Source organism: Drosophila guanche, unplaced genomic scaffold, assembly GCF_900245975.1.
Source record: "Drosophila guanche unplaced genomic scaffold, DGUA_6, whole genome shotgun sequence".
Classification (NCBI taxonomy): Eukaryota; Metazoa; Arthropoda; class Insecta; order Diptera; family Drosophilidae; genus Drosophila; species Drosophila guanche.
This window is the reverse complement of record NW_022995744.1, coordinates 11,444,156-11,471,799: the sequence shown is the minus strand read 5'-3', so window position 1 is coordinate 11,471,799 and position 27,644 is coordinate 11,444,156. Positions and strand designations below refer to the sequence as shown.

Below are 27,644 nucleotides of genomic sequence, written 5' to 3'. Positions count from 1 at the left end.
ATTCTGGACGTTGATATGCAATGACTGCACCATCAAGTGGCCCATGCGACACCAAGCCAAAGCCTGTTACGCGCGGAACCTAGCAGAACGCAGCCCTCCTCCCGCCCAACCGACCGAGGGGCGCTGCCGCATGACGCGCGGCGCGATTAACCGAACCGGTCGCGAGCATGCAGGAAAGATAGATGTTAGGCTAATATTCGAGGAAAATTAGATCTAATCATAACTAGACTAAGCTAAGCAAGCAGAAATTACCAAAATCAGAGACAAGACAAAACTAAAATGAAACTAACTACGGGAGAGGTAGGCTAGTATAAGAGATTTAAGAAGAGGAAGGGAGTTAGTTGAGGATATAATGTGGTAGAGGGAATTATAATCCGAGCATAAAACCCTAAAGGGTTCGTGTGAGGCATAATTCGATCTACATAGTGGAAGGAACAAAGGAATAAAGTTTCTAGTGGGTCTAATGGGAATCGTAAAGTTTATGCGGCTCGGCAAGTCAGGGCTGTCTATATCCCCCTTGATCAAGTTGTGCATAAAAATTACACCAAGCATTTTTCTACGACTAACTAAGGATGGAAGATTTATTAAGAGAAGTCTACTACGGTAGGATGGCAGTCTCACAGTTGCATCCCAGTTGAGGCCCCGTAGGGCAAATAATAAAAAGTTTTTCTGTACTGATTCAATACGGTCCTGATGTATGTTGTACTGAGGGCACCATACACATGAGCCGTATTCTAAAATCGGACGAACAAGCGAGATATAGAGAGTCTTCGTTATATAGGGGTCCTCAAATTCCTTTGACCACCTCTTTATAAACCCAAGCACACCCATGGCTTTATTTACCATGGTAGAAATGTGTTCAGAAAACTTTAACTTTGGGTCTAGTTTAACACCTAGATCATCAACCAATGTAATTCTCTCAAGAGAACTACCGCAGAGGGTGTAAGGAGCCAGGAAGGGGCTGGAGCGACAAAAAGTCATAACATTGCACTTCGAGGCATTAAGTTGTAACATATTTGCACAGCACCATGACTGAAAGCTATTGAGATCAGATTGCAAACGAGAGTGAAATGAAATGTCCTTATACTGGACACAGAGCTTAACATCATCCGCATACATAAGTACTCGAGAATTTGTTAATACAGAAGGCAGGTCATTAATAAAGAGTGTGAAAAGTAAGGGGCCTAAATGGCTACCCTGTGGTACTCCAGAAGTAACCATAACAGGTAAAGATACGGAGTTTTTGAAAAGGACCCTTTGAGACCTATAACACAGGTAGCTAGAAATCCATCTCAACAGATTGGGCGGAAACCCTAGAAGGTTGAGCTTTTGTGCAAGAAGAGAATGGTTTACGGAATCGAATGCCTTACTGAAGTCAGTGTAAATAACATCCGTCTGCAAGTTACTTTGGAAGCCTTTAATTACAAAGGAGGTGAACTCTAAAAGATTAGTGGTTGTTGATCGTCGCCGTATAAATCCGTGCTGAGCTGGAGATATAAGTGATTTGCAGAGATGCTGCAAGTGCGGAGTTAAAAGTTTCTCGAACATTTTAGGAATAGCGGATAACTTAGATATACCTCTATAGTTTTTAGCGTCAGACTTGCTACCTTTCTTATGGAGAGGAATTATAAAGGATTCCTTCCAGATGGGGGGAAAGCTAGAAGAATGGATAGATAGAGTGAATAGTTTAAGCAAAGGTCCGCAGAGAGACTCGGCACAGTACCTGAGTACACAGCCGGGAACTCCGTCAGGGCCCGGTGAGAATACCGGCTTAACTAATTGAAGTTCATGAAGTAAGGAGCCTTCATTTAACAAAGGGCAGAAAATNAAAAAGTCATAACATTGCACTTCGAGGCATTAAGTTGTAACATATTTGCACAGCACCATGACTGAAAGCTATTGAGATCAGATTGCAAACGAGAGTGAAATGAAATGTCCTTATACTGGACACAGAGTTTAACATCATCCGCATACATAAGTACTCGAGAATTTGTTAATACAGAAGGCAGGTCATTAATAAAGAGTGTGAAAAGTAAGGGGCCTAAATGGCTACCCTGTGGTACTCCAGAAGTAACCATAACAGGTAAAGATACGGAGTTTTTGAAAAGGACCCTTTGAGACCTAGAACACAGGTAGCTAGAAATCCATCTCAACAGATTGGGCGGAAACCCTAGAAGGTTGAGCTTTTGTGCAAGAAGAGAATGGTTTACGGAATCGAATGCCTTACTGAAGTCAGTGTAAATAACATCCGTCTGCAAGTTACTTTGGAAGCCTTTAATTACAAAGGAGGTGAACTCTAAAAGATTAGTGGTTGTTGATCGTCGCCGTATAAATCCGTGCTGAGCTGGAGATATAAGTGATTTGCAGAGATGCTGCAAGTGCGGAGTTAAAAGTTTCTCGAACATTTTAGGAATAGCGGATAACTTAGATATACCTCTATAGTTTTTAGCGTCAGACTTGCTACCTTTCTTATGGAGAGGAATTATAAAGGATTCCTTCCAGATGGGGGGAAAGCTAGAAGAATGGATAGATAGAGTGAATAGTTTAAGCAAAGGTCCGCAGAGAGACTCGGCACAGTACCTGAGTACACAGCCGGGAACTCCGTCAGGGCCCGGTGAGAATACCGGCTTAACTAATTGAAGTTCATGAAGTAAGGAGCCTTCATTTAACAAAGGGCAGAAAATGCCATTCGACCTTGGTAAACTATATGGATACATATGACCTGGGTAGCTTTCCTGGGAATATGTGGTTTGAAAAAATTTTGCAAAAAGATCGGCGATTGCCTGATCATTGTTTGCCGACATATTCAAAAATGATAGCGAGGATGGATGTGCGGACGTTCTACGCTTACTGTTTACGAAGCTGTAAAACTGTTTAGGGTCCTTTGAAAAACGTATCCTGCATCGAAGGAGGTAGTTCCTATAGCATTGAGCATTAAGAACAGTGAAGTTTGACCGAGCTATTAAGTAATTAGAAAGAGAAGAGGGAGAACCAACTTCTTGAGCTTTTTTAAATAGTCTTGATTTTAGATTTTTTAGACTGGATAACTCTTTGGTGAACCAAGGAGGTTTCGCAGATCTAGTCGGACATGAAAGTGGGACACACGTGTCAAAAATTGTGTCAAGTACATTATAAAAAATGTTTGTGCCTTCAATGACGTCACTGCACATACTTTTTACTCTTCTTACTTTTACTCTTCCAGCATTCTATAAACGATCTACAGCAGATCTCATTTCACGTTTACATTAAACCTTCTTCACCTCTATCTACCTTTCTCCTCGAGAGCCAATCGCTTATTCCGCTATGCCCCCCGCTCCTGGGGTTAGGGTGCTCTCTTCGGTAACTTCGCGGTCATTGCAATTGCAGCGACAGCAGCAAGAACAACAAAAACAACAACAACAACAAGGGCACTCCACTCAAAGCTCGCTCAGCGCAGGCGTCGGCACTAGACGAAAGCGGAAAGGAAGATAGAGAGAGAGAGAAGCTTAGAGGGAGAGGTAAGTAAGACCTGGGACTCAGTTAGAGCGAGAGCGTAACACACTCTCTGGCTAAGCTTATGCCTCTTCCTGCACTTTCCACTCCTCCCCGCCACCTACCATCAATAGGCATAGGCTAATGGCCTCTCGAGTCGCTCGCTGATGCTATAATCGTTGGGATTTCTACATTCCACAGGGCTGAGGTGAGGTGAAGTGAGGTGAGGCGAGGCGAGGCTCTCCGGTTCTCCGACTCTCTCTGGCTCCGCTCTGCCTCCTCCCCGCCCACACTCTCACCCAGTTCCTCCTTGGACTCGGCTCTGCCGTAGCTCTGCTGGCATTGACACTGACTCTGCGCCACTTCTGGCATTGGCCATGGCATTCCCGGTGCTTCCTGCACCACCAACACCTAGAGAGGTCTCAGCCCATCACTGAACTGGTCTCTCGCATTCATCATCGTTTGTTGGAGAGGGGGACTGTGTGGGGGGAGTATAAGTACAGTGGGGCCTGGGAAGGTTCACCTTTTCCAATATTATACTTAAAGGGAATCTTTCTGCACTTAATTTACTCTCAGCTTTATTCAAGTATCCTTCGCCTAGTCAGTCTTCACCGTGTCAAAGGAATATCTCACACGATTTGCATTGACAAGTCCCCCGATTTGATGCATCTACTGTTTGCCTACCCCCCCCTCATGAGGGAGACTGAACTGGACTTTTAATTGGCCTAGTCCATTGAGTGCTCCATTTGGCCCAAGTCCTTGTCCAGCTGTAACGCGTGTGTGTGGGGCAAGGTGAGGGTCCATGTGCTGGACTGGGTTTTGGCTTTTGCTGCAAAGGTTTACACTGGCACTCTGGCAGTGTACGTGCCGGCACACGCACCTTCATGGACCGATGCAATGCGCACTCAGCTGGGCAACCATGGGAGCCGCAAGAAGAACAAGTTTCAATTGCCACTGGGCCCTAGATAGTTCCCAGAACTTGAGCTGGGAATTTCAAGAACATACTTGTATGGGAATGTATCAAGGGAAGGAAATAGAAGGTGCTGTTAAGGGATCCCTTCTACAGTTTGACTATTTGCTTCAAGTACCTAAAGTACCTGTATAAATGACAAACACGAATCGCAATCGATCCTCCAGTATTAATCAATTTTAGCGAGACTTTCTATGCTCTGCCTGCTGTCCCAGGCCCAGTGGATCCCATTTGAACTCTGTTCCTCCCTCATCGCTCTACTTGCCCAAACTCCTTGCATCAAATGGCAGTATTTCTGAACGATGAGTAAACCTAGAAAAAAAGGAGTTCAACGTGAGTAAACGTATAAAAAGGAATACTTTTTGTAGACACCACAATTAAAATGAAAATCAACGAAAAGCGAAACCTTTTTGTCACATAAATACACGTGTATGTGGTGGTATATGCTACATAAATATGGTATAGGAGCGGACAAAACACACACACCAAAACGGAGAGAGATGGACACACATACATATGGAAAACAATAGCAGACTAACCTATTGTAAAGTGGGGGAAATACAAGGCTTAACAGCAAACAGCGGTACTTGTGTGTACCTAGTACATCATACATCCAATACTACATACTTTATCTACATATATCGGTATATCTGTGTGAACAGGCGACAACATTTTCCAAAATGGCGTCCCAGCATGACTAACAGCCCTGCCAACATGCAACTGCCACTGCCACTGCCCCACACCACACTAGGCCATTCCATGGCACCAAAAAGACTCCACCAGCCACTCTCCACCCTACAGCCACCACCCACGACATGCACACACACGCGCAGACACAAATATGCAACCAAAAGTGGGAGAATGGAGCAGAGCAGCTTTTGTCCGCCTGCATGGCACAACTCCAAGTCGCAGTTGGAGTCGGAGTTGGAGCCGGAGAGCAGGTCAATGATACCAAATGCTGAACCACCCAAAAAAAACCCGCTTACCCCCTCAACATCTCCCTCCCAGCCAATGTCTGCGTCGCACTTGAGCAATTTTCACAACAACAAAAAAAAGGAACAACAAAAAGGAAAGAATAAAACAGAAACCGAAACACAGAGGAGAGAAAAACAGCAGCAGCAGCAGCAGCAGCAGCAGCAGTTTGGCAACATAGAGCCGCACCCTTGGGTCGTCACACTAGAAGGGGGGAGACGACACCCACTGCTGCATGCAACATAACTGCCAGCGTCAGTGTCAAGTTTACGCTAGCTCCCCTCTTCCCTGCCATTCACAAAACCCACCCACCCACCCAACACTCCATTTCGAACTCCATTTTCAATGGCAGCCATAGGAGTCGAGTCCCAGGGCCACAAAAGCACTTTTATCTTTTGTGCAATGAAAAGCAGTCGGGGCAGGGCCAGTGACGGGGTGGGAGGGTGCTAAAGGGGAGTTGCACACAGGTGGGGTGGAAAAGCGAATGCGGCACCTAGCGGGGCGAGGACAGAGAACCGCCCCAACTCATGCATCATTTATTCAGCCCGCACTCCCTGGCTCTTTCGCTCTTTCGCTCTTTATCTGCATCTGTTTTTGCACAGCTTTTCCTGTTTCTTTTTTCTGTGTCTGTGTGTGTGTGTGGCTGTGTTTGTGCAACGTCAGCAACGGCAGCGACGCAGCAGCAGCAGCAACAACAACCACGCCACAACTTGAACAACGCGGTGAAGGTCATTGCTACCAAAATTGTGTCTCCCTTTTGTCCTACTCTACTCTCGACTCGACTCGACTCGACTCGACGCGACTCTGCCTCGACTCGCTTCGACTCCATTCGACACAGACACATTTCCCTGCCTCTCTGCCTGTCTGTGTGCATGTGTGTGTGTGTGTTCATGCTTCTGCATGTGGCATGGCATCCATCCTAGTGGTATACTCCACATCCAACATAACTCCGACCATGAATAGTCGCCGGGGAGGGGGCTTGAGCTTCAGATGGAGCTGGGGAAATGGAGACCTTTACCTCTCGACTGCACTCTCCTCGTTGGGGAGTTTTTCTTTCTCTTGGTGTTTGATATTCTTTTTGTTTTGTTTTTGTTTTTGCATTTCGTTTGGTTTGCCTTTCGCCGTTTTCGCCTACCCAGCCCTGTCTTTTCATCAAAATTTGTATGAGGCAAAGAGCCTGGGTTGCAGCGTGGCCAGACAGTGGAAGTTACACAGGAATTAAAGGAAAATGAACTTAATCCATTGCTATTTGCCAGTTCCTTTCATAATATCAGTATTCAGTGAACCATTCTGATGTATTCTCAGCACGTATGAAGGAAATTCTGCCAACTGATCATATGAAATTGATGCTAGATGACAACTCCTTGGATTCTGCAGTTAAGAAGCAAATTCGAGAGGTGCCAGAAGGAACATTCTTCTACTTGTTCTATGGCTTTCATCAAGAGATCGAACATCGCACCCATGTTATGTTATGGTATAACTTTACATTCTATGTTGCATTCTACCTTGACCTTCTAGAATCTAGATTTATACAGATCCTTGGCATTTCATTGTGGCATCTGGCAACGCTCTGCCACACTTGAATAGCGATTACAAAATTGCTACCTCGCCATCCCCCCATGCAGCTCCAGCACTCTCTCCCAACAAACCAACATTTCCCCTCCTGTCCTTCACACCTCCACACAGCGCTGAACCTCTCCCCTCCCTCCATCCATCCATACACTCTAAACAGAGAATTTGCAAACTTGTTCGTTCGCTTTGCTGCACTCTGCACTCTGCACACCCCCAGCCACCCCGCCCGTTGCTCGACGTCTCGCTCTGGCCCGGCCTGGCCTGGCCACAAACTGTGTCTGTGTCACTCAACCCACTAAACTAGCGCACAATGGGAAATGCGATGACGACGACATCGACAACGACAACGATGACGCTAGGCAACGGCTCACACTCGATTCTCTGTCTCTCTCTCTCTCTCTCCACATTCTTCCCCCGACAGAGCGCAGCACAGACATTGCACTGCTTGTACTGCTTCATCTTACTCCTTTCCCCGCTTCTTCGCCTACCGATTCACTGCTTATTCTTCGTCTCTCTTTTGCTGTTTTGCTGTTTCGCTGTTCGATTCACGTGCTGCTTGCTTGTCGTCTTCGCACGCTTTTCGTGTGCGCTGTCGTTTCGCTCGTTCGTTTCGTTTGCTGCCTGCTGCCTGCTGCTTGCTGCATGCAACATTTTCCGCACGACGTTGCTGCTCCTCTCTTCCCTCTGGCTAGGCAGCCAGCACTCAGCGGAAGTTCTGCGTGTGTGTGTGTGCTTGTGTGTTTGTGTTCTGTTGTGTGTTTGGGTTCAATGTCTGGTGGTTGACCTACCCACACTCCACTCCAAGCGCTTTTCGCAAAGCAGTGGAGGCAGCAGTAGAGGGAAGGGAGCAGGACTCCTCTGATCTGCTCTGCTTATTTGCACAGCAACTCGTGCCGCTGCTTGAACTGCTTGGGGTATTAGAAAGTGCCCCGCCCAAAAGCAACCCACGGAGGCGTGGGCACCCACCACACACATCTCTCTCTCTCTCTCTCTCTCTCTCTGTGTGACAAGTGAAAACTAGAAAATTCCACTCCTCACTAAAGTAAAAGTGTCTTATCGGGCGCATCCCCCTTCCGACCCACCCAAGAGTGTGGGTGACAAGCTCCTTTGGCGTCGCCAGGACTAGACAATAAGCTCCTTCTTTATAGAGAGCTGCATTGCCACCCAGTAAAATTACATTCCCCGAAACGATTATCTTGCATCAATCTTCCAATACTTGACCAAGGGCATGGCCACAAGAGTAGAGAGAGAGAGAGAGGAAATCTCTGACTGAGACTCTGACAGGAAAATGGAAAACCACTTATTCTACTGCTTCTGCCAGCAAGCCAACTGGTTTTCCACTTGCAGTTTTCCCCGCGGCTGAGAAACTCGAGAACATTCAAGGCTAAGCCTGGTTGGGTCATTGCCATTGCCATTGCCATTGCCATTGCCATTGCATTTTCCCCCGGTGGAAAAACTAGTTGCATTGCCTATGCCTATGCCTATGCCTATGTCCCAACTCCAACTCCAACAGCCGCATTGTGCAATGTGCAATGTTTGCTTAGATGGATTACCGAAGAGCTGGAACTTGCTGGACGGGTTTCGTTCCAGGGAAAGTTCTGGCTGCCTCTTTGAGAGAGCGAGAGCGAGAGCGAGAGCGAGTGGTAGTAGTGCTAGAGAAATGGAGAAAGTTGCAATTGGCAAAAAAGAGACAAGACAACTTCCCCTTGCTTCTGCAGTTTCAGGTGGGAACTAGGTGAGGTGAGTCACAGTTGCAACCCTTCCTGGAACCTGGACTCCTGGACTCCTGGCTGGCCCCCTTTGGCACTGTCCACGAAATGACAAATTATCCTGCAGAACCCGCTGGGCGGACATGTCAGGGACACAGACACACACACACAGAGTCTCCCGTCTGTAATCAAACGGGGGGAACTGGGAACAGGTGCGCTGTGTCCAGCACTTTGAGACATGCTTCCCCTCAGGGGTATGCCACTGGCATGCAATCTGTGTGCCAGCGTTAAATGTTGTTGTGATGCCACCCCAAAACAGTCCTGTAGAGGTCAAAGCTTAGTATCATATTTTGCATTATTCAAAGTAAGCATTTCGAAGCCCGAAACTTGCAATGATTGGATAAACCTCGATTAACCGTTTTAAGGCCACATAATGCCCCAGCCCAAAATGACTAAACACCGCAACCATTCGGGGTAATGCCCTTACCATATTACCGTATCATTTGCGTACACATTTCGAATGTTGTCGTATGCTTAGCTTGGGTCCTTTATGTATCTGCTGTGTGCCCTCCCTCAACAAAGGACCCGTATCCAGGGGCGTGTGGCTAGGGCCAGCCCCCCTGTCAAAGCCCAACCCTTTATCGAGCCACAACATTCTTCTGGTTTATTGACCTCCATGTTGCACTGCATTGCGTCATCGGCTCATCTGTCCGCGGGGCACGTTCCGCTCTTATCACGCAACGGGCATCAAAAGTGTCAGCCCAGAGAGTCTACTCCTCCTGCTCCTCCTCCAGCTCTCATCCACTCTCTCTCTCTCTCTCTCTCGTGGCCAAGTGCAATTGCTGTTTGCTGCAGCAGCAACATTACAAATTAGCGAAAGTTTTGGGCTGGAGAAGGGAGGACAACTGTCTGGGCCCTGACATCGTCGGTTGTTTGTTTGCTCTTTATTTTGGGGGAATGGGTGAAGCAAGTGGGATGGCAAATGTTTGTGCTGCCTGTCTGCAGGGGGTTGCAAGTTGCAACACACACTCGTTGCGTGGCGGCATAATGGCCTGTAATCTATATCATTTTGCACAGTTTGCTGGCGTCACCGCCAGTGCTTGATGTTTTGGCCAAAAAAGTGGCCATAAAACGCAGCCATAGACGAAGCCACGGCGCAGATGGGGCAAGGGCAAGGGCCGTTTGGGAACTAGGGTGGAAACTAGACAAAGGGTTAGCTTGCAGATAAAGAAAAGGGAAGAGGGAAAAGGGAAAAGGAAACCCCGTGCAACCGATCACAATATGAAATATCTTCTCTGTGGCAAAGACTGATGCAATAATGCAGCCAAGTTTGCTCCATCTTTGGCCGGGTGCCAGCGAACCTCACTCTCTCCATAGCTTACTCTCTGGATTCGGCTCTGGTTCGTGCCTGCATACGATTTTCCGACTCTGGTCTCATCAGTTCGGTGCGGTTCGTGCTATTGGCTGTTACGCTTTCTGCCGCAGAGCAAAGAGAAGCGGATTTCCCTCTCTACGTGGAACGATGGAAACGCAACGGAATATTACGGACTTACCGTTCGAGGTGCTTGACCTGATATTCAAGAAACTGCCCAAAGAGAAGGACAAACCGAACTTGGGACAAACACATGAGATGCAGAATATTTCAGAGTAATGCCAGTTTCACAGAAGACACCAAAAGGTTAATCTTGCAAGCCTGTGGCTCGACTACTATAGGTGCAACACGAAGCTCTCTGTCCAACTTCAAAGTTCCACTATTGCAACATTTTGTATGTATCTACATATGTTTGGGTGTTTGTTGCATCAAAAGCTATCCGTTGCGCTTGGACCAGTGCCCGAGAGCCGCCGCAGTGTTCGTTCTTCAGGGAAATACAGCAATTCTTCTACCGCACCACACTGTTATTTGAGTGTGACAGTGACTCGGTTGTTCAGTTGAAAGGCACTGCATGCGAGTGATTAAACACAAACTTCATCGAATTTCCAGTAAGTGTTTACCTGTGGAGTACAAATATTTACGCAAACAGAAACCTGACTGCAAAATATGTGTGTACATTCAGTGCGTGCGTCCAATTGCACTATCCCCCCGCTGTTCCAGTGATCCACTCAGAGAGAGAGAGAGAGAGAGAGAGCAAGACGAAAGCTCTTCTCTACTCTCCTCACCTCCTCTTTCTCTCTCTCTCTCGCCCGACCTCGTCTCACCGTCGGGCCACGTGCATTTATCTCTGTTTCAGTTCCGTTTTCGCTCTCGGCGACGACGGCTTTGGGGCTGCGTTAAATGGCGACGGCAGCGGCACAACGGAATATTCTCGACCTTCCGTATGAGGTTCTTGATCTTATTTACAAAGAACTTAGATACCTACGCGATAGAATTAATTTGGCCAGAGCGGACGCGTATCTGGGCGGGGCTTTCGCCTTTCACAGTCGCGACGAATTCAAGCATGTGTACGCCTTTGACCAGTACATATCGAGGGACTCGTGGCCCATGCTGCTGTCGCTGTGCGGCACCACGGTGCGTGAGTACTCGTGTTGCAACAGTCACAATTGGAGCGACGCTCTGACAAAGTTGGTGGAGCAGCACTGCCCCGAGCTCGAAATAGTAAATGTAAATGTGAACGCTCGCAACTGCAACAGCGTCAGGTCGGTGATTGAAAACGCCAGGACAACAATAAAGGAAATCAAATTGGATGCTGATAATCGCGTCCCAAAGTGGATCCCACCAATGATGCTCCACGAGTATCCGGAAATGCCACTGCTCCGAAAAGGTACCTTTATTAGGTTTTCCAGCGAGGAACGTGAGTGTCCCACAGGCCACAATAAACACAAGAAATTCCCTTGACATTCTTTGCTTCAGTCTTTCATATACAGAAATTCAGCACATTAGAGGAGCTGGAACTAGATCCAGGAAAGTTGGACTGTCGTCCAATCAAACTATTCCAAATTACCGCCAATCTGAAGAAACTTCGCTCCTTGAATCTTTACTATTACAATATAGTAGGGCCTGAGGATACGGAGGCGAGTGCCACCTCGATGCCATTTCCCTCCCTAGAATCACTGAAAATGAGAAGATGTGAGATCTCAATGGAGATGCCGCTCTGCCCAAATATTACCTCCTTAGACATTATCAATTGTCAGTCGAGCATCGAGAATGTGCTCTACAGGTTCATCCTAAAACAGGGCGACACCTTGGTGAATCTGAGCATCGACTGTCGCCCCTCGATGCTCGATGGCAAGGAATTCCTCGATATTCTCCGGTGCTGCAAGAGACTGCGCTTATTTTGTGTGCAGGCACAAAAGGTCAAGTTCACCAGAGATTTTGTGGCCACCATGGTGGACATTCTGTATGTTAATGGCGTCACTGCGAAAGAGCCACTGCGCCTAAAGATCTACGGCATATCGAAGGCCGACTGGGCTGCTAAATGGGTGAGTGCTAGATACTTGCAGAAAGAACAACAACTGACACAGATATCACTCTTTGCCTGTCTCTCTCTCTCTCTCTCTCTCTCTCGTTTATAGGTTCCACTAACTGTTAATCCGAATTTACTCTCTGTGGAATATTGGTTAAAATGATCATAGATAAATAATAATAAAAGCAGTTTTTATTTTTACATTTGTTTTACAAAAGAAAAACATCAAATAAAGTGTTTTTTTGTTTGTTTTGATAATGCTCCGTCGTGTCTTGTCTTGGCCACCCGGCATACCCATACTCGTTTACAAAAGCGCAGCACATATAATGAGCTTCTCTCCAGAGCGCCACTTGCAAGCCCTCCGTTTCTCTCCCTCTCTCCCTGCCTTCCACAACTTCGGGCTTGCTTGCAGTTGGCACAGAGGAACGCATGGGAATGTACTGGAACAGTACAAAGCTGCAAGCCGTTCGAGGAGGGTCTTGACTTAATGTGTACATAAATACATACAAGTACTCGTATATTCCTTCCATATTCTTTAGTTCAGTCTCAACAATTAATACCATAACAAATGCAAAATCATCATCTACAGTTTTCCCTGCCCCATAAAGATCTTCTCAACTTAAAAACTGATGCAATAAACTGCAAAAGCTTTGCCCCAGAGAAAAAGAAAGAGAGAGTGAGCAGCTTTGAGAGCTTTGGCTGTGACTCTTCGGCTCTGGTTCGGGACTGACTGCATAGCATTTTCTCAGTTCGCTCAGTTCGGTGCGTGCTCTCGCGAGTTCGTTGCATTTTCTGCCACCACAAATTGCAAGCAAATTGCACTCTCTACGAGGGGAACGGAACGGAACGATGGAAACACAGCGGAATATCACTGATCTGCCGCTGGAGGTTCTTGACCTGATATTCAACAATATTGATATTCGAATGGATCAAATTCAATTGGCGCAGGCCCATGAGTATCTGGGCGAGGCGTTTGCCTACCACAGTCGTGATACATACAAACGCATGTATATTGGTGCCTTTAGTCCCCTTAACAGTTATGCGCTTCTTTTAAGGACCTGTGGCTCGTCTGTGCGGGAGTTGTCCTATGACGTTGGCAGCGAAGACTTGGGAAAATTGGTGGGCAAATACTGCCATCAATTGGAGTCAATTGAATTCCGCGTCACTGCAAGCTCTGCCCACCTCATGGAATCCTTGATACTCCTTCTTAAAGGAAGAGATTCCATAAAATCGATTCAGATAATCATGGAAAGAGATGTCCCCGGTACAGTCCTTCAAGGCCTGACTGAATTTCCACAGCTCAGGAATCTGGATTTCAGGCAAAACGCTGGCGATGCAGGTGAGTTTTCTGGGATACTCTTTTGCTTTATCGAAGCTCTGGAACTGTCATTTTCAGTCTACGAGATACGTAAATTGATCAACTTGGAAGAACTGAAAATAAAGTCAAGTTCGTACCACGAACAAGTCAACATTTTCGATATTTGTGCTCCCATGAAGAAACTTCGGTGCCTGACGGTATTCAACATTAATATTCTATCCCATGGGAAGGAGGATGCTCCTTTAATGGCGTGTCCCGCGCTGGAGGAACTCACCCTTCAGCAGTGCCTACTCTCAGCCGAGCTTCCCCATTTCCCAAGGCTTACATCCATGACGCTTGCGTCATGTGCCTGCAACATCAAGCACTTGGTTTGTGCAACCATTTTGAAGAACGCAAACAGCTTAGAAGAGCTGGACATCGACTGCCATCCATCGCCCTTCGATGGGGATAATTTCCTCGAGGTGCTACGCGCCTGTAAAAAGCTCAGAGAACTTTGTGAACCAATACGAAAGGTGCCTATCTACAGGGCGTTCGTGTTTCAAATAGTGGAGATTCTGCAGGAGAATGGCTGGACACCGGAAAACCCATTCACATTGTGGGTGTTCGATCGCCCAAAGATGAAGTGGATCAAACGCTTGGTGAGGCCCCAACTTATGGCCAATAATCACAAACAGATTCCTAATTCCCTGTGGTATTTACTTTCCAGGTTGCCCAGAGTTCATGTCCCGGAATAATTGATCTCAATGTTGTTAAAATAATCTCAAAATAAATGCCCATTGCAAAGATACATTTTTGTTTTATTTAAAATGATTTCCCAAACATGATCCCCCCATAAATGGTTTATAAGAGGGACATGAAAGTGCTGCAAAATCTTCTGGAAACTGAACATCTTCTGAGGAATGGGTTCTCTCTCAGTCACGCAAACATTTCCAACGGCTTACTGCTCTAATCCCCTGTCTGGCAATAGAATCTGTCAGGGAAATATGCATTTCAATAAGTCGCAGGAGCTGCAGCTGAGGTGACAATTTAGCCCAATTTAAGCGACCGCTTAGATATGACTAATGCTTTTCACAGAACACAAATCCCACACGAACTTTGAACTTGAGGTTGAACCTCAATAGCCCCACCAAAGTCCCAGGAGGACAGGTGCAATGGACACACAGCGGCGCCACCGAAAGTCGCCTGTGGCCTGGCTTACTCATCGTGGGAGGGTAGTTGGTTCTGGGTGAGATGATTCACCTTTGCGGGCTGCAGGACGACATAATAAAGCAGGATAAGCGGCAGCAAATATTGTACGTTCGGGGGGAGCAAGTGGATGGAACTGTGTGTGTGCCTGCCGAATCCCGAATCCCGAATCCCGCATGTCAGTGAGTGTTTGTGTGAGTCATCGACCGCGGGCGGCTCCTCGGCCGTAAATAAAACAAAGTGCTCGGCTTTATCCATCCCTACCTCCATCCCTTTGCTCTCGTACCGTGGAAAATGAGTTGTCAATGAACTCTCGAGACGGGAGGCGACTGACTTATAGCACAGTTTTGGCTACTTTTGGGGCTCGACCTCCCCAATCAGTTCACTGTACGCACATTGACCCAATAATTGGCTTTGTTCTCGCTGTGCGGCACCTCTGGATGGAGCACCACGGGTTGGCCCATAGCCGCTTGGCCTCCTAAGGAACGGGGCCAGCCCGAATGCCGAATGAATTGGCAGTTGTCATTGGAGTGCTGCGAGGTCACACCCACTTTGTGGTATGTAAATGTCTTCTCTTTTATGGCAATTTATTGGAAATTAGTCTGGGCGGCGAAACCCCACTAATTGGCAGAGATATTTGCCAATCTATTTATGACTTTGGAACACAGACAGACACAGCCCTTAATGTGGACAAATAATTATAATTCATGAAAATAAAGGGCATACCTAAGATATGTCTGAATCAAGGAGCCATAATCAAACATTCGACACACTCGTTTGAGGCAGGATCCGGCTTAGCCCGTTCTCATGCCTTCAATCATCAGAGTCTGCGGTGGTGCGCGGCGGGGCTGGGCTGGGCAAGGTCCTGGCGTTTGACCTTTGGACTGGCCAGCAAGGTTGGAAGAGCATCAATGGCAGAGTGGCCATGTCGAATTTCAATGAGTGAGTGAGTATGAGTGACACGTGTGTGCCACATATCCTTGCCCTGGAAAGAAAGACAACAAATTTGGTTAAACAATTGTCAAGGAAATGCAAAACAAAAGAACGATGGGGGAGGCGGGAGGGGAGTGAGAAGGATTCGGTCGAGGTCCAGACTGACGACGAAAGCCCTGAAATGAATGCCTCCATCTCTCCATATCTATGTCTGCCTGTCTGCCTCTCTCTCTGTCTCTATCTGTCTGGGAATGGATACCCGCTCCTGCCTCTTCCTTCTGCCACCCACTCAATGTCATTTGCAGGAGTTTGGCGGCGGCTGCATCATCATCATCATCATACAATCAACCCGGCAGCCGGCAGAGGCAGCGCCCCAGCAGGACCTTGGCAATGGGAGGACCCGAGCCAAGGACCCGAGCCAAAGCCCGAGCCGCAGCCTGGGACCGACTGCAGCACTAGCGGCAGCAGTCGCCTGGCTGCATGCAACGCTTCTTATTCGAGGCGATGAGATGCGGAAATGCGCATGCCTGCGTGTCCTTGCCCTTGGTCCGTTGAGCAGGAGGGCCTGACTGTCGTGCCGTGCAGTGCAGTGGCGTGGCGTGGCCTTCCACCCATCGTCGGTCGTAGTGTTGTAGTGCCCCTGAAAACTCTGTTAACCTTCGTGCAGGACCTGCAGCTGCAGCGAAGGACTCTCTGCCCCCATGGCATGTGGCATGTGCAACGATGTTGCAGCTACGAACCATGCGCCTTGCATTCACCGCTCTCTCTCTCTCTCTCTCTCTCTTTGTCTACAGAAAGAGAGCACTGGCTACGAGTGGGGTACCGGTAGCCCCCATCTTTGCCATTGAGGGTGATGTCTGGCTGCCCCTGCCACGTGCTGCATGTTTGCAAATTTCATGGCGCTGTCATTGACCATGATATTTGGCCAGAAAGAGACCCGCTAAACGCTGTCTAACCTTAGGAATACCAGTGCCAGGGCCAGTGCCAGTGCCAGTGCCATCAACTCAATGAAATAGCCTCGCCATCGCCTCGGTTAGGAAGTCCTCGGTGGAGGGAGGACTTGGACTTGGTGTACATCAAAATATTTTATAGGTTACCGAAATCATAAGATTACATGCAGAAATTAAGCTCTGGATTGCCTATTCAAGAGTGCCAGGAATGACTTTAGAACACCTTCGTAAATGATTGAGTTGGAGCTGATTGGATTGGCATAGGTTTTGCTCATGGACTAAAATCAAGGTTACGCGTCGCATTTCCATTAAAAACTTCCCCCGCACAAGGGCAGTCGAAAACGTCCATTAGATTGCAACCCCCAGACGGGCAAAGATTCAAAGCCCAAGGCGGTCTCCCCTCTTAGTCAGGCGGCGGACAAATAATTGTAAAGGAAATATGTACTCGTATCTCTGCCCGACCTAACCAAACAAAATGTAAGCCAGCGAAGTGTCTAGGCAACCATCGTCTCGTTCTGCCACTTTCTGCACAACTCCTTGGCGAAGTTTCCTTTCATTTCAGCGCTCGAGGGGTTGCAAGTCCAGACAGACAGCGCAAAAACAGAGAAACAATCCACCCACTTCGGGCACATTTTGCAATTATTTTTAACTTCTATGCGGCGACAACTCCCGGAATGCCACACAAAAACTTTTGCAACCCCAAAAAGAAGTACGACAAAAGCCCTCAAAAAGGGGCAAACTGACTGCTTCTGCGACAGAGGAAATCTGCTTCCGACGTTCATATCCACATCCACATCCACGGTCATGTTCATGTTCATGTTCATGTTCAGGGCACCCGCGCCCACCCCCAACGCTAGTCCATTGTACATTGACTTCTCTGGGCTATGCTTTGCTTTGTTTTCTGCATTCTCTTCTGTCTTGCTCTCTCTCTCTCTCTTTCTCTCTTTCTCATTCTGTCTGAAATTCCCATACCACGACCTACCTTACCCATACCCACAGTGGGCTGCCGCCGCTGCTGCTGCTGCTGCTGCTGCTGCTGCTGCTGCTTTGGCCCATCCATTCTTCCATGCACAACTCCCGGCGCTGCCGTCGTCACCGCTGCAGTCGCAGCCGCAGTCGCAGTCCCAGATGGCTTTGCGTTGCGTTGCGTCGCTGCTCGTTTTCATATTGAAAGTAGAATTTTTCACTTTTGCAAAATTTCTGCCGCGCTTCGGCCACAGTCTCGTTAACGGCGTCCGTCATGTCGTACGCTGTATTCTCTCTCTCGCACGGTTAACAGTGCTCAGTTCTACCCCTGCCTCCTCTCGCTTTCCGACTACTCGGCTGCGCACTCGTCTTACCAAGCAACGTGTTTTGTTCTTGTCCAGCCAGCAACCAACTTTCATTTGTTGCAGCAATTTCAATTGCATATCGGTCGGTGCCAGGCATGCCCCAAGCATTCGCTCCGACTTTCTGCTCCCAGTAGCAGCAACACCACCTATCTGTGGCAGTATCCGACGGATGCGAAACGCGATCAACTGGAGCCTTGCCCTTTGTATGTGTGCTGCAAGTGTTTGCTTGTGGCAGCTTTGTGTACAAATTCTAAAGAAAATTCGAATTTAAGTTTTAATTTACCCAGATTCCAATTAATTCATGAGAAATATAAATTAATCGATGAGAAAGTGATGGAAGTATTGAGAATAAAATGCATAAATCCAATTATTATGTATTTGGAAAAACGTGACAACCTAGGAACAACAATTGTTGCAAATGGATTCAGTTGCTCAAAAATAAAACTAAGGGAACCTGAAATTGTGTGAAAAATATACAAAGTGTTGGTCACAAACAAAATCGTTTTAATGTTGAATTAAAAGTAAAAAGTGAAGAAATGAGCAAACAAAAATACGCAAACGAAAATAAATATTCTGTGAAATTTAAGAAAAAAAAACATTTTGAAAAATAATCAAATGTGGCCGAAATGTTAAAAGTATTCTTTTCTGAATAATTCCAACTATAGAAGTCTTAGGCAGCTCTCATTAGGATGCTGTCCCCTGACCTGACCACCACCTGACCTTTCACTCTCGGAATCACATCGCCAGCCCAGCCTCAATTAGTGGGTGGGAAGTGGAACCACTCCAGGCCACCATGAAGCACTAGAATAATCCGTTCGATCCGACAAGGGAAGAGCACACACACACACACACACACTCAGATTTTCGGCTCATTAAGCCCTCATTGGCGTCCGTCCCATACCCCAACTGTCTGACTCATTCCAGTTTCAAAACTCCGTCTGGAGTTGCAACCCTCATTAGAATCCGCATGTCTGCGTTGCTGCAACTTCACGGATTCGCCCCGTCCGTTGTGGGCAGAGCAACTCCACCTATCCACTTATAGTTCCAACAGCGCTTTAACAGTGCACTGTTGGGACAGCACATACTGTAGACGTTCTGTTGGGCAGCACTGTAGACGCTCTGTTATGGCGAGCGCTCGCTACACCTTGGTATTGGTGAACTTGATAAATACACGCGCCGCCACTTGCTCTCGCTCTTTCTCTCTGTCTCTTTTTGTTTGTGGCGGCTGCTCTCCCTCTCAGTCGTTCTGTTTCTGCGTCTGTTTCTATTTCAAGTTCTTTTTTCGCAATGTTAAGGTCAATACATTGCCAGTGAGTCTGTCTGTGTGTGTTTGCATTTCCACATGGTTGCAGCTTGTGCAGCGGTGAGGTTGCATTTTGTTTGTTGATTAGTTCGCTATTGAATATGTTGCCATGCACACTCACTCTTCCAATCTCTCATTGAATGTCATCTCATGTGCTCATTTTGCATATCGCAAATAACGGTTTATGTTTTTGGAGGTCTCTCCTTCTCTCTCTCTCTCTCTCTCTCTCTCTCTCTTTCTCGCCGACTGACGTTTGCGGAAGCTTTGTACCCACAATGCCAGCAGGAATGATGATGCATTTAATGCACCTCGGGGCGGTAAAGGGATAATAAGTGAAAGTGAATGAATCAGAATGATCATTTTTCAGAATCCCAAAAAACTCCACGAAGCACCAACCTGATCCATCATACACTTTCCCTATGATCTAGCTCCCAGCTAAAGTGTCTTTATAGTCCAACACTCCAGCAACTTCCACTCCAAATACTTTACAACACACACACGTAACTTCCGCTCTGGTTTCATTTGCCACTGCTGCCCCCCATTCAGCAACACAGGATCGGGGAGGGGGCCTTAGCTCGCAACGAACCTACCTCAATGCGTGGCAACTCAGCCCATACCGAAAATCCAGCCCGTCCCCATGGAAATTGTTCCTCTTCCGCACGCACATTACTCATACGCACGGAAGTCGAGGGCTGAAAAACTCAAACTCCGAATGGATTGGAATATTAGCAACCCCGAAAAACCAACCCCTGTGCGGAAGGGAACTCCAAAGCACCCAAACCCAAACCCAACCCCAACCCCACCCACACCACAAAGCGCTGCCCCAGTCCACAAATTGTTGAACCCCACGGAAAAAGTTTGTGTGCGTCGTCTTTTTGGCTTTTCATTCGCATTTATTTTTGTTTATTTATGTTTTGCTTGTTGTATTCTTCCTCTCTTTGGCTTCTCTCTCTCTCTCTCTCTATGTTCTCTCTCTCTCTTTCATCCAGCAATTCTCTCTCTTTCTCTCTGCGCGCTCTCTCTGCTCAGCTTTTCGTACGGGTTTCACTTTCATTGTGCAGCTTTTGCTCTCATCGCGGGAGAACAACAGCAGCGCCACTCTCTCTCCTTCTCACTTGCCTTCTCTTTCGCACAGAGTTCTGTTAGTGTTTCTGGTTCTGGCCTGTTTCGGAGCTTTAGCTTTTGCCGATTCATTCAAAAGTAGTACGGCAAACGCAACGGTTGGCGAGGCTTTCATCAGCCCCGCGCAAAAAAAATAACGAATTGGCCAACAAACAAATCCCCAAACACCCGAAAGGGACAGAGATATACACACACAGTGAGCGCAAGTGAGAGAAAGTGAGAGTGAGAGTGAGAGTGAGAGTGAGAGCAAGTGTCGAATCATTTTGGAATATTTATTGAAATGTGCAATAATTATATGGGCGACCTTATATAAGCCCCAAAGGAAAGGAAAGCCCATTGTCAAGGGCAAATAGTGTGTCGTCTAACATTGAGCCGTGACCGTGTACCCGTGTGCCCCCGTATCCGTGTATCGTTTCGCATCGCATCGAATCGTGGCCCCCCGTGTGTGTGTCCTTGTCCTTGTCCTTGTGCAGCGCGTCAGAGCCTGGCCCGAACAGCTGCTTGGCGCTGTCTCTGGGCCTTGGCCCTGCTGGTCGTCTGCTGGGCCGTCCTTGTCCATGTCCCCGACGACGCCTTGCTCTTGAACCACACCACACAACGCTGCAGCAACTTGAAGCTCGGCTCCAGCAGAGGACACTCGTCGCAATTCCAGGCACCCAGCTGTTGCTCCACACCTCCCCCCACAGCCGCCACACCCAGCTGTTTGTTCGCTCGTTCGGTCAGTTCAATAGTTCTGTATATATGGGAATTTAGAGGTAAAAAAAAAAACGAATCCGAGTCCCGGACCCGTACCCGTACCCGTACCCATCTGTGCATCAGTGTCGCAATGTGTTTCAACAAGCTATTCCTGATAAACAAATTCCCCAATCACACAAACAGCACAAAGGTCAAATGTCAACAGCAGAGACCAATAGCAAAGGTTTAAAACCACAAACACAACTAAAAATCCAATCAACTAGCAATCAAATCAAGTGAAAATTACCAATCCTGAGCAACTAAAAGCCACAAAATATACCTTTAATAAACGCAGAACAAAGCTCCCCCAACCAACCAACACTCAACTAAATGAATATATTTTTCTAGAGGTGTTTAAAACAAAAAACTGAAGGAAATACTCGTACAACAAAATGAATTAAATTGAATATTTACTGCTCAGGTTTTACACAAAAAAAAAAAAACAACAAGAAAAGCTTAAAAAAAGGATAAGAGGGATCTGCAACATCAATGCGTTGTGTTTCATGTGCAAAATCTTAAGGAATATATCTACTATAATACTAAACATACACATACAAATATATATTTTTGGAAAAAATTACTAAAATACTTAAGAAACAGCAAAAAATCGTGTGAAACGTGTATAAAATATTAAAAATATAATAAGCAGCAAAATAAGCAAAAACAAATATAATCCATTAACCCACAGCAAGAAAAACACATCGGAAGATCTTAACAATACATCAGATACGCGATTATCAAATAAACATACATGCATATATATTCTTATACATTATAATCAACGATCTTCAATCAATCAAACCATCAATCAAGCCAACAATCAAGCGAACATAAATACAACTATATTTATAAATAAATGTAAGTTCTATAAAAATAAAAATGTTGTAGAAATTAGAATTAGAGTACTATTTTCTATTGAGTTTTCCTTTCAGATCTAATTAAATATTTATATATTTTATCATTGCGCTTACTTAGATATTCGGAAAAAAAACTAAAACATACTCAGACGCTGCTGTGGAGTGGTCGTATAAAACCATCAAGTATTATTAGCATCTAACAAAAAGACGCGAACTTAGACTCGGAAATCAGCCTCAGAAAAACTCTCAGAACGAGAGGATCATCTCATAAACAAACTCAGTCGGAAAACTCATCGCATCCTCAACGGAAGAAGCCTCAAGCAACAGAGAATTATTTATATATTTAGAGAGAGAGAAATATATCTAAATAGTAAGGATTACTGTGTGGCAGGTATATAGGGACAACGCTAAGGATAACGTAAGGACTAAGGACAACAAATCTAGGATACAATAGAATACAGAAATAAAAAACAGAAAACAAAAACAAAAACAAAAAGGGACAACTTTTTCGCAACTTTGAAGGCTGACAAACAAAACAACACACAACCACAAACAACTTTTTTGATAATCCAACAAAAATAAGCAGAATACAACAACCAACAAGAACAACCACAAAAGCGTAAAGAAGAAGAGACTGATTTTAAAAACTAAAGAAGAAGCAGAAGACGGATAAGGATAAAGGATAAAGGATAAGCAAAGAAGAAGACGAAGACGAAGACGAAGAGCATCATTGAGGCAAAAAGTGATTCAGGATCAAATCCACAACAAAAATAAATCAACTTTCCATACAACAAAATAAAATATACACCATTTATTAATCGATAATCGGATATACGATATATCGATATTTTTGTGCGACTTTTCCTTTTGACAAATAATCCCCCATGTTGAAGAAACTCAAGTGCATGGAGGCGGCACAGGCAGCCGCAGCTGCAGCTGCAGCATCCGCCTCGGGATCGTCTTCGGGCACCCCAAAACTGATCAAAACCGAACCGATCGACTTTGAGATGCTCCACCTGGAGGAGATCGAACGGGAGCCGAGCAGCAGCAGTAGCAGCGGCAGCGGCAGCGGCAGCAGCAACAACAGCAGCAATGCTGCCACAATGCCCCAGAGATACACCCACGTCCAGGTGCAGACAGTGCCGCCACGTCAGCCCACGGGTCTGACCACGGCTGGGGGCACACAGAAGGTGATACTCACGCCGCGAGTGGAGTACGTCCAGCAGCGAGCCACCAGCACCACGGTGGGTGCCCTTAAGCACATTTACACACAGCAGCAGGTGGCATCGAGCGGCGGTGCCAGTGCCGCACGTCAGACACAAACAGAGGCCACCACGGTGGCCCTGTCGGGGTCACCGCAGATCATCATCACTCGAGCGGTGCCCAGTCAGCATCTGTCGCGTCGCCACTCGGCCAGTCCCTCCTCCCTGCACCACTTCCAGCAACAGCAACAGCAACAGCAGCAACCACAGCAACAACAGCAGCGTCAGCAGCAACAGTCGCCCCCGCCGCTGCACCATCAACAGAATCAGCAGCACGTGCGGGTCATTCGGGATGGTCGGCTGTACGATGAAACCACTGTGGTGGTAGGTGGTGGTGCACGTCGTCTGTCTGTCTCGCCGCCACCCCTTCACCATCACTCGCGCTCGGCGCCAGTCTCCCCAGTCATCAACAGACGCGCTGGGGCAGTAGTATCCTCGGGTGGCTACATGGATCAACAGCAGCAATATCAGCAGCGACAGACGCCGCCGTTGGCGCCGCCACCACCGCCTCCACCGCCACCCCCTCCGCCGCCTCCACCCCAACAGCAACAACAGCAGCAGCAGCAGCAGCAGCAGACGCAGTACATCTCCGGCGGGGCATCACCCACACCCACAGCGGCTGCACGCAAATTTTTGGTCAGCACCAGCACGCGACACGTGAACGTGATTGCCTCGAATCACTTCCAGCAACAGCAACAGCAGCAGCAGCAGCAGCAACATGTGGTGGCAAGCGTTAGTTCCAGCAGCAGCAGCAACTCCTCGGCCATCTGCTCCTCGGCGGCAGCCAGCTCTTCTTCCGCCACTTCGCACATATTTCGTACGCCCGTCGTCTCCAGCAGCAGCAGCAGCAGTATCAATCAGCAGCACCACCAACAACAGCAGCATCACCACCAACAGCAGCAGCAGCAGCAGCAACAGCACCACCAACAACAACATCAGCAACAGTCGAATATGGGCAACTCTGCCATGCGTCCACCACCGCCTCCGCCACCGCCGAAGGTCAAGCATGCCCCCGGCTCTACCACCAGCACCAGCAGCAGCAGCAGCAACAATTGCAACAACAGCAATGGCGAGGAGCCGTCTAGCTCGATTCCTGATCTAGGTAAGTCTTTCCCTACCCTTTCACCCTAGAAACTGTTGCTCTGGCAACCTGTTAACCCTGAAGGCACTTGTCGATCGTGCCATATGCACATACGTTGGCCAAGTCGGTTGACAGGTTCTACAACAAACATATCTGTAGGTAAAACACTTGCCAACCGACCTCGGGGTTTTATTTTAAACTCGGACTATTCTGGTAGCCAATCTTTGGGATTAGAATCCTTTAAACCTTCCATAAATCAGGGCTGGAGCAATGCTCAGAATTGTTTGTAAATTGATAATGTCGAAAGTTCCCTATCATGTGGCACAGTGTATAGAACCTGCTGTGGTGTCTTGTTTAGCCATTTGTGGGCCAGACACTCGGTGTGGCATGTAGGAAATCGAAGTGGGTTCGCGGTGATACATGGGTGAGTCACTTCTTTATAGAGCTGTTTATACAGTTAGACATTTAATGTGTCTATGAGTGAGTGGGGGGACGCATAACGGTTCGCTCTGCGCCGAAAGGTCACAGCTAAAATATGAGTAATTTTTGTAGCTTACTTTCTATTCTATAATATCGGAGCAAATAAAAGAAACTAGAATTCTTTTCAAGCACGTTTCAGCATGCGAAGTGCAATTACGGATTGGGTCAATGGGTCTACGCTTGCAGATATGTGTCTACATTCTTTAAGAATGTATCGTATCTGTTCAAACGGATATGAGAGTCGTACACGTAAGACATTCGAATTGGTTTCAATTCCCCATTGAATTACCTCATAATTTGCTTTAGCTTTTTGGGAATTCTTTGCGTATAGTATTTATTATATTATATTTGTGGGACTCGTGTTTACAGCTGGAATCAGCTGCTGCTGCGCCTAAAAAGCCGAATTATTTGTATTTCAATTTAATTATCTCCCTCACTCAACAATCCACGCGGCACACTTTTTTGGCTTTGTCAAGGTTGCAATGATGTTATAAAAACAGACCTATGTGTGTGTGTATTTTCGTATGGCTCTCCAAAGATTTCGTATATGTTTGTGTTCATTTCTGTATACGATAATTCCTCCTCTCTCACCTTGAACTTCAACTGGAATAAACTTTGCCGCTCTGTCTGCTCTGTCTCTCCCCCTCTCTCTGTGACGTGATGCCACCCGAATGTCGGTTGTTATTGTATCCAAATTGGAACTACTACTTCTATAGGCTATATATGGAATAAAGAAATGGCGCATAAATTAAATATATACGATACTCGTATATTGTTTGTCCCAACAAATCATTGTTTATTTTTTTGATTTTTGCTGAACAACTTTCTCAGATTCTCAGATGCACATTTGCATTGGTGATTTGGTTTTTGTTTTTTGGGAGAGCTTCCGTTTTGTCTGCCACACAAGTGATGGGGAATGTTCACACCCTGCCGGGGTGTTATTTATTTAAATTTAGAAATTTATCGCATCTCAGATTTTAAACGTTTTACACATTTTATTTGGAGTTCATGGGAATAGAGAATCGACTGGTTGGAACACCCCTTAATGGTTTATGCAATTAAAGAAATGCAAATTGATGTGCAATTAATTTATATTTATCAACACCAATCATTCTAATATAATTTATAAGCATTTAATAATATTTTTTGTGGGTATTTGCACTTCCTCAATTTTGTTGTAGATTCTTTGGAGAACCCTTTTCTGCGCTTTAGGCTATTTATAAAGTTCCATTCTTTTTCTGTTCTGATAATTTACATAATTTATTCCACTTTCAATTTTGTTTTGCCAACCTCCTCCCAAAGCCTTAATTAATCAAACATTTGTTCGTTTTAGTGGCTAGAATTGTGGTGTTGGATTAAATCATATGTTTCCAGCTAAAGCATGAAGAGGGAACCTGTTCCACGAATTCCCCCCATCCGCTGTTGAAAGTGACAGTTGACGATGATTTTTGGTTTTTGGAGAACTTCGAATGATTTCATTTTCGGGGTTTTATTTCATTTTATTTGTTGTCTGTTTTGTTTTGTTTCGTTTTGTTTGGTTTTGTTCTGCTTGTGTCTCAAGATTTGCTCAGTTATACAATACATACATATGTATATAAATCACGGATACATATGTATATTTTATGTATGGAGCGAGTGCTCGTTCTGTTCTCCTTTTGTTGCTGTTGCTCGGCCAATAAATAAACGAGTCTGCGAGTAGTCAAGCAAATAAAAGTCAAGGCCATCCCCAGCCATCCAGGCCGCCCTGATAGACACTCGTACTCGTAGATTTATTTTCCTTATTCCCCCCACCTCATCAGCAGTCACTGTGAAAGTGGCGCAGAGTCATCGAGGGGGAAAGAAAGATTCCCAATCAGCTACCTGTTTTCTGTTGTTGTTGTTGTTGTTTTTGTTCGGGTCCCAAACGTTTTCAATGTCAATGCCAGAACCCAAATTGGGGCTGTGCCACAGTGATGAGGAGACCTTAATAATATCACGCATCTCACACACACATGCATACACATGCATAATCATGTCAGCGTGTGGATGTCACACAAATTCGCATTCGTGTATGTATTCCCCGAATGAAAAGTATTTTTATTTCTCTGTTATCATTTTGAGCGAGTGACAGACTCAGTGAAGGCAGAAAGAGGCAGAGAGAGAGAGAGAGGGAGCTCAACACACGTATACTGACAAACATCTATTGAAATTGGAACTTGGTGTCAATCAAGGAATCCTCTTGTTAGCGGGTCATATATTTAAGCGTTAAGCTACAGCAAAAATACGCTTAGAATACGATTAAATGTTGTACTTTAGGTCAAGGAAATCCTGAGCATTGGCTAAGCTTTCGATTAGTGTTGAAGAACTGCTGGAATCTCTACTTTACAGTAAGATTTTGAATCATCAGTCAGCCAGTACCTGAAAAGGGAAAGCCTTCCCTAATCTTTTCCGCCGAATTTCAAAATTCCATTGAAAAATCCATCCATACCTCGGGAGCCCCCTCAATCCATCACCATAATGCGATTAGCCAAACGAAATTGATTGGCAAATGTTCCATAGAATAAAACGGAGTGGAGCGGAGCGGAACAGAGTGGATGCAATCGGTCGACCGGTCCAGTGACCCATAGGCCGATGTGGGGCAATGCATCTGCATGTGGCTTATTGCGTTCTGGCCAACTTTCAGTAGAAATCATTGGCTGGTGGCAGTGTTTGCGACTCGATTTTTCCGGCTTTCTAGCTGACGACCTTGCCAGTGAAATCTCTTGCATAACATCCATAAAGAGGCTAAGGCTAAGGCTAAGGCTATTGCTGTTGTTCCTACTACTACTATACTGGAGCGTACTTACATTATTTAATATAATTAAAAGCAAAGCAAAGGCGTAATTTGTTAGGGCTTTTATTCGCACTATTTGCCGCAAAATTGATTGTGGCCCATAAGCACCGATCAGCGATTGCTGTTGCATGCATTAATGGGGATTCTACTGGGTGCTCAGTGGGCTGGTGCCTATGCAAA

The 27,644-nt window shown here is 46.3% G+C and overlaps 3 protein-coding genes across 4 annotated transcripts in view; all 3 read left to right on the top strand.

Moving 5' to 3' along the window:
• The first annotated feature begins 10,851 nt into the window (after positions 1 to 10,851).
• On the top strand, positions 10,852 to 12,264 carry LOC117579460. Its single transcript, XM_034265348.1, has 3 exons — positions 10,852 to 11,483; positions 11,543 to 12,111; positions 12,205 to 12,264. Exons 1-3 carry the CDS (start codon positions 10,967 to 10,969, stop codon positions 12,256 to 12,258), a joined length of 1,140 nt encoding a protein of 379 aa, XP_034121239.1. The 5' UTR covers positions 10,852 to 10,966; the 3' UTR covers positions 12,259 to 12,264.
• A 547-nt stretch (positions 12,265 to 12,811) lies between these two features.
• Positions 12,812 to 14,182, top strand: LOC117579430. Its single transcript, XM_034265312.1, has 3 exons — positions 12,812 to 13,434; positions 13,492 to 14,051; positions 14,120 to 14,182. The coding sequence occupies exons 1-3, from the start codon at positions 12,945 to 12,947 to the stop codon at positions 14,180 to 14,182; spliced, it is 1,113 nt and encodes a 370-aa protein (XP_034121203.1). The 5' UTR covers positions 12,812 to 12,944.
• Positions 14,183 to 21,947: 7,765 nt separating this feature from the next.
• Positions 21,948 to 27,644, top strand: part of LOC117580278 (ecdysone-induced protein 75B) — a 98,797-nt gene continuing 93,100 nt past the window's right edge. Inside the window, exons 1-2 of one of the 2 annotated variants that reach the window (XM_034266735.1) lie at positions 23,637 to 23,660; positions 24,037 to 24,193. In XM_034266735.1, the coding sequence (XP_034122626.1) occupies positions 24,043 to 24,193 (151 nt within the window). In that variant the 5' untranslated portion in view covers positions 23,637 to 23,660; positions 24,037 to 24,042. Of the gene's footprint in view, positions 24,194 to 27,644 lie in introns of both variants that reach the window. The other variant, XM_034266732.1, reaches the window with a different exon arrangement.